Here is a 12,767-nt window from a genome sequence, read left to right as displayed (position 1 = left end):
ATTGCCTCCACTATTTACTAGCTGTCTGTTCGGGAACAAGTCCCAACCTCTCTGGTTCTCTGTTAGGGGAAGTCTGTTTTCTACCTCATTATAGTATTTTTATTTGGATGAAATGAGATAAAAATAATGTTACAAAACTGTATTATTGTTAACATTTAACTAACGTAATGTTATCGTCTTCCTCAGGTAAAAGAAGAACGTCCAGAAAAAATACCAGATCTAAAATTATTAGTGGAGAAGAAATTTTTGGCTTTACAGAATAAGAATTCTGATGCAGACTTTCAAAATAATGAAAAATTTGTACAATTTAAACAACAGCTGAAAGAATTAAAGAAGCAATGTAAGTCAGCATGCTTTGCTTTGGTTTGGCTTTTTGAAATTAGGGAACTGACTTGATGACCAGTCCCAGAAAACTGATTTATAAAGTTTGCTTATCTGCTTGGCTTGATCCTCTTTCTAAATTACTTTTTATTGTTGTTGCAATTTTGTATTTTGTCTAACTTTTGGTTCAAATCAGCCTGTCCATTTCTGAAAGCCAACAGTTTCCACAAAGTGCTAAGAAAATTCCCCAGCAGCTGGAGAAAGTTACACTGTATTGTCCCACTGCTGGAGAGGGGAATTGGGAAAACAAAATAAAACTGAAAACTATTTTATTAAAATAACAATGGTGGTGTTCAAATTTTAAACTGCTGTGCCAAGCTTTTAAAGTAACTACTTTGATTCTAGTTCTGCTGCTTTGGAGGAGTAGTAGCAATATTTTCTCAGACTATTTTTTTCTTCTCAAATGTGGACCAAATCCTCTCGATCTCGTCTATCTTTGTGATAGTATAAATTCTGTGTGTTTTTAAAATTTATTATCTTCCTAATAAACTTTATTATATTCAAGTTTTTAAAAATTTTTATTGAGGTCATAATAGTTTATAACCTTCAAATTTCAGTTGTACATTATTATTTGTCAGTCAGCATATATATTATAGTCAGGTTTTTTACTGAACATAATTTTGATTTAAAAATGAGAATGGGAAAAATTATTTATTAGACAAAAAAATTTTGTAGACAGTATTTGACAGAAGTATATCTTTTCTACACAGTGAAGTACATATATCTTTTCTTTTCCTCTTTTTCCGTGTAATCCACATAACAATTTTATATAATTTGTTTGTTTTTACATTAGCATCGTCATTCTTTCTTTTAGGCTCGAGGATCTTTTATTCCTTAAAGAGTTGAATAGTGAAGCAAATAACTTTTTTTTTTAACTTTAGTTTCACATCACCTTCATTTGCGTACATGTGGAACAGGAATGTCGGGTGATTTGAGATATGAATTTACTTCATGCCCATATTTGTACTCAGTGTAGGAATTCGTATTTTGAAATAGGCTTTCTTTTAAATATAAGCATTTTCTTTAAATTGATGCTGAGATCTCAAAAAATGACAGAGGAAGCTGCTTTACTTTTGTCTATTTTACAAATAACTTAAGTTTCACAATTTGGAATGTTTTGCAATCATGATGGGACTCTTGCTTTTACTGTGGATTCAAACAGTAAGCATTTTTCCCACATTTTAAGTCTATTTTTTGTTCACTGAACATCACAGCTACCAAAATCTTTCTAATATAATTTGCACTATTCTCCCAGATGGGTAATAATTCTCAAAACAGGTAATAATTTGCTAGTGGCTTTCTAATCTTAAAGACGCTGGTGATTTTCAATTTGGGTTTTGGTCAAAATAGCCAAATGTATTTTATTTTACTACTTGAAGTCAGTAATCACAAATTATAGCAGATTTACCATCTGATCGTAGTTCCTGATTTTTTTAGGTATTTTATAATAAAGATTGAAGGATAAATATCCAAAAATATAAATGTCTTCCTCCTTTGTTATTGTTTACAAAGTTATTATTTCATAAGGGAAAATGATAAAGATTTTTAGAATCATATACTCATAGGGAAACACTTTCTAAATAAGAATATATAATTCAACAAAATGATAAATGTTGGAATCATGGTTGTTGTTTCTTCAATTCTCTCTAAAATGAGGGGGAAAAAGTTCCCCCAGGCCAGCAGTACACATCATTTGGATAGACAGTTAAACTTATAAACTTATAAAATAAATTTATATTGAAAGAAACGCTTCCTTATACAACGTTTCCCTATATATGATAACACTGGAATTAAGACAACTTTCCTTTTTATTTCTCCTAAAGTATTCTTTTAAAAAGTTTTTAAATCTCAAATGGCAGAACAAGCAAAATACTAATGCTCTATTAAGATGCTCTATAAGATGTGTATACCTTACTTGCAAAATGTAATTTTTAGTGCATTATTATTAGTACTATCAATTAAACTTGCACCATCTCTAGTGGATTTTATTTCTTTAGATTTAATGCTGCTATGAGGATGCTGATTAGTATTGGGCTCTCACAATTTCTATGGAGCCAAGTCAAAGGTACTATGATTTTTAAAGGAGCCAGTGAATCTTTTTGTTTTGAGATATGTTCCAAAGGCAAGAAATTACAATAACAATTTTTTTTAAGGATTGGAAAATACAAGCCAAGGAGAGAGACTTATTTCAAGCTGCCTATTTTGGCAAAGTAAAAGCTTAAGTGTTTATATGGTCTGCACATATCTGAAGGGTTCTTTCATGAAAATAACTACCACGTTTTCACCTACTTTGTTATATGAGAACATGAATTGCGTGGGATTAAATTTTACCAAATTAGGATCTAATCAAAGAAATGCCAGGAAGCTCTTAGGTGGAGAGAAGTCAAGATGGAGACTGAAATCAGGTGGTCTGTCTGTGGGGCGACCTGAGGCACTGCTCGCCATGCTGCCCAAGCGCACTCCGCCCGCAGGAGTAAGTTAACCCAGCTGTGGCTCAGCAGCCTGTTCTCGGACTGTCTGGTCTCAAGATCCTTTTACATTCTCAAAATTTACTGAGGGCCCCAGAGAGCTTTTGTTTACGTGGGTTATAGCTATTGACATTTATCATTAGAAATCAAAACTGAGGAATTTAAAAAATATTAATCCGTTTTAAAAATCAATAATAAACCCATTACATTTATCATAAAGAGGATTATGAAATATAACTACATATTTTCCAAACATAAAGAAAAAATAGTAAGAAGAGTGGCATTGTTTTACATTTTTACAAATCTCTTCAATTTCTGGCTTAATAGAAGGCAGCTGGATCCTCATACGTGCTTCTGCATTCAATCTCTTGTGGTACATTGTTTTAGTTGAAGTATACAGAGAAAATCTGGCCTCACACATAGGTAGTTGGACTTGCTGAAAGGATCTTGCAGACCACCAGAAGTTCTCACTTTGAGAACCCCAGATCTAAGCTAGAGGTCAGTAAACTATGGCACTTGGGCCAAATCCAGCTTGCCTCCTGCAAGCTAAGAATGGTTTTTTACATTCTTTACTTCACATTTAATTTACATTTTCATTAGTTGGGAAAAAAATGAGAAGAATAATATCTTGTGAAATGAAAATGATATAAAATTCAGATTTCAGTGTCCATAAATAAGGTTTTATTGGAATATAGACACTCATTCATTTACATACTGTCTGTGGGTGCTATACACTATAATGGCAGAGTTGAGTAGTTGCATCAGGGACCATCTGGCCCACAAAGCTTACAATATTTACTATCTGGCTCTTTACAGAAGAAGTTTACTGACCCCTGGTCTAAACCATAATCAGAAACAAGGGCAGTTTTTTGTTTTTTTTTAACTTTAGATCTTTCCATGAATACCATACATTTGTCTCGGGTACATTCAGAACACTTTGAGTGCCTACTGTATGTGAGTCATTGCAGTGGGTGCTCTGAGATAAATAAAAGGCAGAGTCTCAGTACTTGGAGAAGACAATATGTACAAACAGGAAATAATGTGAGAACCATTAATAGCAAGTATCAAATCAAAAGCAGAGAAAAAAATGTGAAAAACAAATGTTATACAATGTGGGACCTAAATGAAGACAGTCAAAATAGGAATGCAGATTTGATCTCTATTTTATTTATAAAATAAAATAGAATTTTATTTTATCTGTGTTGCTAATATTGCCAGTCAATTGATAGGGGCTGCCTGGAGCTGTCATGTTCAAGAAGATTCTGCGGCTGGGTTCAGTCCCAGCAGGAAAGACTGCTGAAGGATTACGGTGGGAAAGAGGAGAGGTATGAGAGATCCTTGCTTACTGCTGTGTTCCTTGAATGCCAGCATGAGGTCCAGGCACATAGCACCTATAGTACAGGTCCTTGATGGTCATGAGACCTTTCAGGAGAACTGTCATACACTTGAGAGCTTATGCCCTGTTGAAAAGAGACACCTGCCACCTGTGCCAGTCTGTTGTTATGAGTGAGTGTGGACCCAGTATTGCCTGATCTTCAGGTTCTTTTGGAAAACCCAGATATCTTGCTGATTATTTTTCAGTTACCAGATTTTTAAAACATTATGCAAACAAAACTATCAGTTTGTGACCTTTGGTTGTACCTTCTCATAATACCATTTTCAGTGCCTTGTTAGGCACTTAATAAGGGACACCAGCATTAATGTACCCAGTTAACAGTAGGTTATGATTTCTTCAGAGGAATGGTTTTGTTTTCAAGATACTTCAAACTAAGGCCAGAATGTGCATTTCATGTCATTTGGGAATGTATAGTAGAAGCCTAGTGGGTTCTATTGAAAAGCAGATGGAGATTTTGTGGTGAGGGGCCAGGAACGGGAGCCCCTGACCCAGATGCAGGTGAACGTTGGGTTTATAGAGAAGATTAGCACCTTTGAAGATTGGGAAGGCGTGTGTGAGTTTTGAAACCCAGAAGGAAACAAATGAGAAAGAAACAAAGGTGGTGCCAAGAGGGAAAATGTTTGACCATGCCTAGAAGTATGTTGAGTGCATTTAAACTGGGCAAAGTGTTGACCAACCTGACTTAATCCTGATACTCTTCAACCTATAAATCTCTTTGTCATAGGGTATAACTGTGTATTCTAACAATGTGTATTACTGGCCTGTGATTAACCAAAGCCCAAGACGCTTTAAGGAAGGAATAATTTCTTATTCATCTCTATATTCCTTTTGTTCCTCCCATAATAAGAGCTTAGTTAATATTTATAGAACAGATTAGTCAACTAGAAAAAGAGGGTCAGAACCTATTGAAGGCAGTCTGAGGATAAAACTTCTTTTCCCATCAATAATATATCATCAGTAAAGAAGAGAATAAGAGGGAAATTAGCATTTATAGGGTTGGGATCTAAATCAGCAGCAAAGATTAATAATTTATAGTGTCTTTGAAAATGCTTTAAATTGCTCAAAGTCAACGTGCATGATTTTGTGTATATAACCCTTTATAGTGATATATTGGTGCAAATGTATAGTGTATATAGTAATATACACTTTTTAATACCATCGTAGCATCATGTTCAGGAATTGAATGAGTATGGCTCACTTTGTGTGACTGCTTAGAACATTAAGCAAATTTATAAAAATTTAAGTTTGCTGGCTCTTCTACAGACAGTTTTTTCATCTCTGTGGCCCTCCATTGATCTTCATTTTTTCCTTGATGATGTTGACAAACCCATCACCATTCGCTTGGTAGATGACCATTAATTGTTGGAAAGTGCTAAAATCATAAGTTTCACAACAGGGATTGACTTTTTCAGGTTAGATTGCATCCTTGGCCTGAGGACTTATGCTCATTGAGTCAAATTTTTGCCCTATGCAAATTTTTTATTCTTTGTGTATTTGACACTCTCTCTCTTCCTCTTCTGTGTGTCAGTATTTGTCTGACTCTCTTCTTTGTCTCTTTCCTCCCTTATGCTTTCTTTGTGTTTTCCACTCCATGCAGTCTCTCTTTCCCCTAGGTCTTTACCTGCATCAGGGAAGCTAAATGGTACCATTTCCATCTTAATGATGAAGCAGCTTCAGAGAACTTAAGTGATATGCCCTAGGTTACAAAGCTGGTAAACAGTGGAACCAGAAGACAGAAGATGCCAAGGGTAGAGAGGGAGCATTAGGGAGAGATGTAACTATCCTCCCTCTTTTGTTTCATAAAGTTGTTACTTTCCAGGAATTTTTACATTTTAAAGCAGATTTGAGGTACCAAATAAATAATTAAATAAGTGAAGGAAAAAAGATTAATTCAAATTACGTTGATTCTGTTGAGGTGGAAGTTTAGTCAAGGCATTAAGCTAGTAAGGAGCTCTTTGGTAGTGAAAAATTAGCTTTTCAAATGCCCTTTATAATGAGCAATAAAAACGCCCATCTACTCTGCCTTCACCTTAGGTTTGCCCTAGTCCTTTTGGAAAATAGTAATAATAAAGTAGCCAGGCTTTGTAGTACGTATGGTAGTTAACGAATAACTATAGGCATTGTTTGTCTGAGTGCCTACCTATGCACAGGGTATGGTACTTGCATACTCTATATACATTATTATTTTTCACAGCTCTACAAGATAACCGTACCCATTTTATAGGTTAGGAAATATGCAAAGAGAGGTAATATAACTTCCCTAAGATTGTTAAGTGCTGAAATTCAAAGCCAACTTTGGTGACACCAAAACTCGTGTTCTTTCCCCTATATATGTATCTTTCAACTTTTGAAAACACTCCTATGTGGTTTTCTTTTCTCTCAATTCAAGCATTTCATTCATCTCTTGAAAAATTGATTTGTCATAGCACTCTTAAGTAGTGAACAATTTATTGGGTCTCTCAGATCATAGATTTCCTCTGATGACACTGGGAGAATCTGTTTTACCTAGCTGAGAGAGGATCTCTTGTTTGATCACTTTCGCTTAGAGATCAGGGAGTAAGAATCATATCAGACATTATATAGTAGTTTATGTTTGCTTCATTTTGCCTTCAAAGTAGCCCCTAGAGAAACATGTAGTTGTAATCTGTTTTATAGAGAAAAAAGTGAGACTTATAATCGGTAAGTAGTTTGCTCAAGGTCACAAAGTAAGTAAGAGAGTGAGACTTAAAACTGGATCCTCCTTTTCCAGATCCCATGGTTTTGACAATGCATTCGATAAATAGTGCCTAAGAATGCCTTTTCCGGTGTGAGTAGTTGCTATGTTATGGCCAAGAGGAGTAGGATATTTATTACACTACAAGTTTAGAACAAGTTCCATGAAATTTATTTCAAGCATAACAACAATAATCCCATGCACATACATCATCTCTCTTAATCTTCATGACATCCACGTGCGGGAGAGAAATGCATGAAAAATGCAGGTTCTCTTTTTAGCAGACTGAATCTTGGAGGTGACATATTTGCCCAGTGTCTCACAGTCAGGAGGTCACAAGGATAACAAATACGTTCCCGAGGAAAGGAGAAGCTTTAGAGTGATAGATGGCTATAATTAAAGTTATTAGGAAAGAACGGTTCAGTTATCAAGGGAGAAATGAGTCAGCAGCAAGTCTAAACACAAACTGTGAACTGTGGGTGTTTCTCTCATGGTGGCTTATTTTGAGAGAGTGTGATGACATCTGTGCTCAGAGAGCAGCCTGAACCTAGAATAGGAAGACTAAATCCTAAGTGTCCTAGGGAGGTGTACATCATACTTAAGAAAATAATGATCTTTCCAAGTTATTATTTCCTGAGGTTGGGATGATTTAAGTTTTATGCTTGTTAGATGTGTATAAATGGGTGCCCCTCTGTAGTTAACACCTCCCCCCATTTCTAGTCCCTGGCAACCACTATTTTGTTTTCTTCTCCATATAGTTCTAACTTTTCCACAGTGTTGCATACCTGAAATCTTTCAGTATGTAGCCTTTTAAGTGGCTTCTTTTACTGAGCAGAATGAGTTTGAGATTCATCTGTAGTATTGCTAATATCAGCAGTTTGTTGCATTGTGTTGCTGAGTAGTGTTCCATCTGAACCATAGTTTATTGATCCAATTACCAGTTGAAGGACATTTCAGCTTCCAACTTGGGGCCATTATGAATAAAGCTGTTATGAACATTCATATACAGGTTTTTATGTGAATATAAGTTTAAATTTCTCTTGGATAAATATCCAGGCATGGGATTGCTGGCTCGTATGGTAAGTGTATTTTTAACTCATAAGAAACTGACATTATGGAGTACGTTCTGCATTCCCATCAGCAGTGTCTAAGAGTTGTAGTTGCTGTGCCCTCGCACCAGCACTTGGGTTATTTTGGTTTTGTTTTTAATTTTAGCCATTCTAGTAAGTACGTAATGGTATCTCCTTGTGGATTTAATTTTTGTTTTTGTAATGACCAATGATGTTGAATATGAAGTTTCTTTTTTATATTTAAATTTTGCATATAATGTTCATGTTTTTCTGTTCATGTATCTCCTACATTTATTCTTTAATTCATTCAAAACATTGTGGATGGTCTGCAGCAGTGGTTCTCAAAGTGTGGTTCCCACACCAGCAGTGTCAGCATCACCTGGAAACATATTAAAAATGCACATTTTCAAGTGCCACCCCAGACCTACTGAATCTGAAATTCTGGGGTTGGGACTGAATTTTAAGAAGCCCTCCAGGTGATTCTCCTATATGCCAGAATTTGAAAACCATTGGTTTACAGTCGTGGTGTTCACCCATCGCAGGATATCAGTATCAGTTGTGAACCTTAAAAATAAAATCAGAGCTCAATCACACCCCCAGAGATTCAGGTTTAGTTGGTGTCTGATGGGGCTCTAGGCATTTTTTTTTTTTCAAGTTCCTCAGGTCATGCTAATGTACAATCAGGGCTGAAAATAACTTATCTACTAAAAGTGTTTTAGCTAGGCACTCTAGAGGATACAAATCTAACTTCTAATTCTAGATTTTATGCAGTTTATTATCTAAAAGGAAAGATCCATACATACACAGCTTTGTTATAGGCACATATAAGTTACTCAGTAATTACCTAACAAATTACATTGTACTTGGTGTCCTGGGTTTGAATATAAGCTAACTTTATTCTTCTGTATCTAAGAGCCTGATGAGGTTCAGGGCAGGCTGCCCCAAGATGTGCCACTTTGGTATGCGGATTATTTCGAGCTAAAGACAATAAAGGCTCAGAAGACTCTGAAAGAAACTTTGACCTCCCCCCCTACTAACTGCCCAAAAGGATTTAAGATAGAAGGCCTGTCAGCAGGATAGGCCATCACCATAGATAACTCTGGGTATGGGTAGACTGGGAGGGTCTTTGCTAAGCCCATTCTTATCAAAGTTCTGTTTACCAAACATTTACATTTGTAAGGGAAATCTCCATTTGTAAAGGTGTCTCCCTCTCTGTACTGGGATGAAGGGGGGATGACCTCATCTCTAGAAACTTGTCAATGCTGAAAGTGAGGCCTTAAATATGCATAATAACCTTACTCTTGTTTACTCTGCTTTTCTGGTAATCGCCTATAACTGACTCTCCCCACCCCCAAGATCCTCCTTTGTCTTTAGCTGAAGATAGTATTTAAGATGAGAACCTCTACCATTTTGTCGAGTTACTCAGTTTCCTTGGGTCCCTCCCATGTATACATGTTATAAAGCTTTGATTTTCTCCTCTTATTCTGTCTCCTGTCAATTTAATTCATAGCTCAGCCAGAAGGGACTCAGTGGGCAGAGGATAGGTCTTCCTCCCCTTCAAGCCTCATTTTTATATTCCATTTTATACTTCGCATTCATTCATTCAAGAAGAGTTGATTGAGTATGCTGGGAATACAGCAGTGAATAAGAGGCAAGCCCCTGTGCTCATGGAGCTTACGTTCTGATTTTTGGCACCTCGTTAACATCTACTCACTTAACCTTATTTAGGTGGAAATATGGTACATTTCTTTTTGTGTGTGTGTGAGGAATTTCAGCCCTGAGCTAACATCCATGCCAATCCTCCTCTTTTTTTTTTTTTTTTTTTTTTTGCTGAAGAGGACTGGCCCTGGGCTATCCATCCCCATCTTCCTCCACTTTATATGGGACACCACCACAGCATGGCCTGACAAGCAGTGTGTTGGTGGGCGCCCGGGATCCGAACCTAGGGCCACCAGCAGCGGAGCGCTCGCACTTGACCATTACGCCACAGGGCAGCCCCACGTTACATTTCTTAATTGCTCTAAAACAAAGGTATCTATTCATATGCGCAATTGATAGCCTTAATAATGAGCGTATTTGTGTATTTGTTTACTCAAGTATTTTCCTTCAGAGTTATTTGCCTTGTATTTGTTAAAATTTATATTAGTCATGAAAGCCTATTTTCTTGATAACTTTTTAAACTTATTTATTTAATCAGCTGGATATGTTAATAACAGTGTTAAGGATAGAGACTGTGCAAACCATAGAAAGATCCTGGAATCTGGAATCAGAAAGTATAAGTTCAGATTCTGGCTCAGCCAAGTAAGTTTGTGTCTTTTGATCAAATCAATGAAGTTTTACTTTTCTATCAAGTATGGGTAATATAATAATAATGCTATCTAGCCCACAGAGTTGTATAAGGATTAAATCAGATATTTAAAAATGAAAAGTGAAAGTGTTTTATAAACTGTAATATACTCCCCAAATATCAGTTACCTGATCTTTTTTAGTTTGCTTAAAGGCATTTACTTTAATAATTTTTATTTCAAGGGATATACATTTTATGACTTGTTAGCAGTTGGAATAAATTCTCAAGTGTAGGAAAACAAGCTCAGAGTTTTAGTCATTTTGTTAAAGCATTAAGAGATTTTAATGAAAGATAAACTATCGCTAGACTGGCAAGTAGTTAAGGAATGTTCTGTCATTGACAAGGATGTGAACAAAAAATATTGATAAGGTAGCTAATCATTTTTCGGTACACTGTTAGTTTGGGCAGCCTTTTCTTGATAGGGAAGCAAAGAGCGAAGTGTCAGGAGCAGCACTGTTCTCATAATGAGCCATCCTGCGTCTGCTGAAACCGTATGCATTGTGAGCAGATGTGATGGAGCTGCAGCTACACTGTGTGCTGTGTGGGCCTTGGATATATGGGGATTGTCTTGTAGACAGACGTTCGATTTAAGGAGAGAGTCAGCTCTGCTCTTTGAGCCCGGCTATTTAGTTAGTTTGTTTTTTTTAATCACCTAGATGCCTTATTTCAAGTTATATTTTTTTAGAGAACAGGCACCTGCTATATGCAGAGCACTGTGCCAGGCACAAGGAACATAGGCAAGTAATTTAACGTTTGGGGACTGAGAGAAAAAGGAAACTAGTCACTTGAGATTGCAGGGTCTTAGAACTTGACATTTGGGGAAGAAATGAGAGAGTGGGTTGGAGGTTGGTGAAGGGTGTTGAGTTTTCCAAAATATATGTAGTTGGTTTATTTTAAAAAATAAAATAATGACATTTTCAGAGCCAAAGAAATTAATTTTCTTTACTACGGGATTCCTTAGTCTTCATTATGTAGTTTGCATCTGGCTAGAATGTCGTTTCAGTCAGAGCAGGCAGGTGTCTGCCTTGGTTGGTACTGTCCACCGTGCCTAGAACAGTGCCTGGTGGGGAACCAGTGCTTCATATATATGTGGGGCATGAATGGAAGGCTACAAAAGGGGGCCAAAACTTAGTTCATGGAAACTTTTTTCCCATGGGCCAATATTCTACGGCAGATACTTTTGACACACACTAGTCCTGGGAATGAGGGGATAGGTAAGGCATTGTGTCCTTTTTCACCAAAGCCTCCCTGGCAGACCTGGGCAGCACTCATGCTCTGAGTACAAAGTGTGACTGCCAGTTGGCTGGAAGTGTTCCCAGACTTTCTGGCAACCTTCCTTGCCCAGTTTGACCATTGGGTGCTTACTGGTGGATAGTACTTCCTTCCTCTTCCCCGAGGGGGACGCTATTCTCTGACTTCATTTCAGTTGCATAAAGCAGGAAACTTACAAGTCAGACTCAAGAACTTTTAATTCCTTCCCCCAACCATCAGCCTTAACAATCTCTATTTCTCCTGTTATGTGGTAGCATTGATTTCCGCCCCCACCATCACCACCACAAAGTGTTAAGTTGACAATGCTTCTTACATTTGATAGTATTGGAGAGTCAAGAAAATATAGTAGTAGCTTATCTAGGTATATTTTCCTTGTGCTTCAGAGCACAGTGGTTTTATTTAACATTTACCAAAAGCAAAAAATTATTCCTACAAAGAGATAAGGAAGGATTTTTAGCCAGTTAACAAGATGTGCTGTCTAGTCCCATTCCTGAAAACCTCTACTAGTCCCCTCCCCATTTCTTTCTCCTCCCACTGCTACTACTGCTCTATTTGCGATTTTACCCTCAGCCTCCTATGTGCTCCCTGCTGCAGACTTGCTCCCTGCCAGTTTCTGCCAGAGTGAGTGATCATTCAAAAGTATAGATCTAGTCATGGTTGTCCACCATGTGGTCTTTCAGAGGCTCCCCACTGCCCTCCGGGAGTGAAGGCCCTTCTGGCACTAGGCTTCTTTTTCACTGCTCGCCACTCTCCTCTCTAGCCCTTTGATCTAGACACTTGGCAATTCCTAGAAAGTATTGTGTTCTCTTTTACCTCCAGACTTTCACACGTGCTGATCTCTTCGTGGAATATTCTACTTAGTCCCTCCCTCTTCACTTGGTTAAGGCCCACCCATCCTTCTGCCTTAATGCAGATATCACTGACTTCAAGGAGTCTTCTCCAGTGCACAGTAAGTGCACATCCGTAATGTGGGACCTTTAAAGAAGTTTAATCTGGAGAGGAATATTTAATAACAAAGATTAGGAAGATTAGCATGTGAGATTGGCAAAAAGACGAATTTGAGGCAAAGTTTATGGTATTTGAAATATGCTAATTATTTTGTTTAAATAGTGTGTAAAAT

The 12,767-nt window shown here is 37.0% G+C and overlaps 1 protein-coding gene across 1 annotated transcript in view; it reads left to right on the top strand.

The window, feature by feature from the left end:
• The window catches only part of NSMCE2 (NSE2 SUMO ligase component of SMC5/6 complex), a 228,221-nt gene that overhangs the window by 81,962 nt on the left and 133,492 nt on the right, over window positions 1–12,767 (top strand). The window contains exon 4 of the mRNA XM_004431073.3: window positions 187–340. Within this exon, the coding sequence (XP_004431130.1) occupies window positions 187–340 (154 nt within the window). The remainder of the gene's footprint in view (window positions 1–186; window positions 341–12,767) is intronic.

The sequence above is a fragment of the Ceratotherium simum genome, chromosome 23 (genome assembly GCF_057802395.1).
Source record: "Ceratotherium simum simum isolate JZ-2026a chromosome 23, ASM5780239v1, whole genome shotgun sequence".
NCBI classification, from domain to species: Eukaryota; Metazoa; Chordata; class Mammalia; order Perissodactyla; family Rhinocerotidae; genus Ceratotherium; species Ceratotherium simum.
The sequence above is the reverse complement of the archived record's forward strand: the minus strand, read 5'-3'. Positions and strand labels throughout refer to the sequence as shown.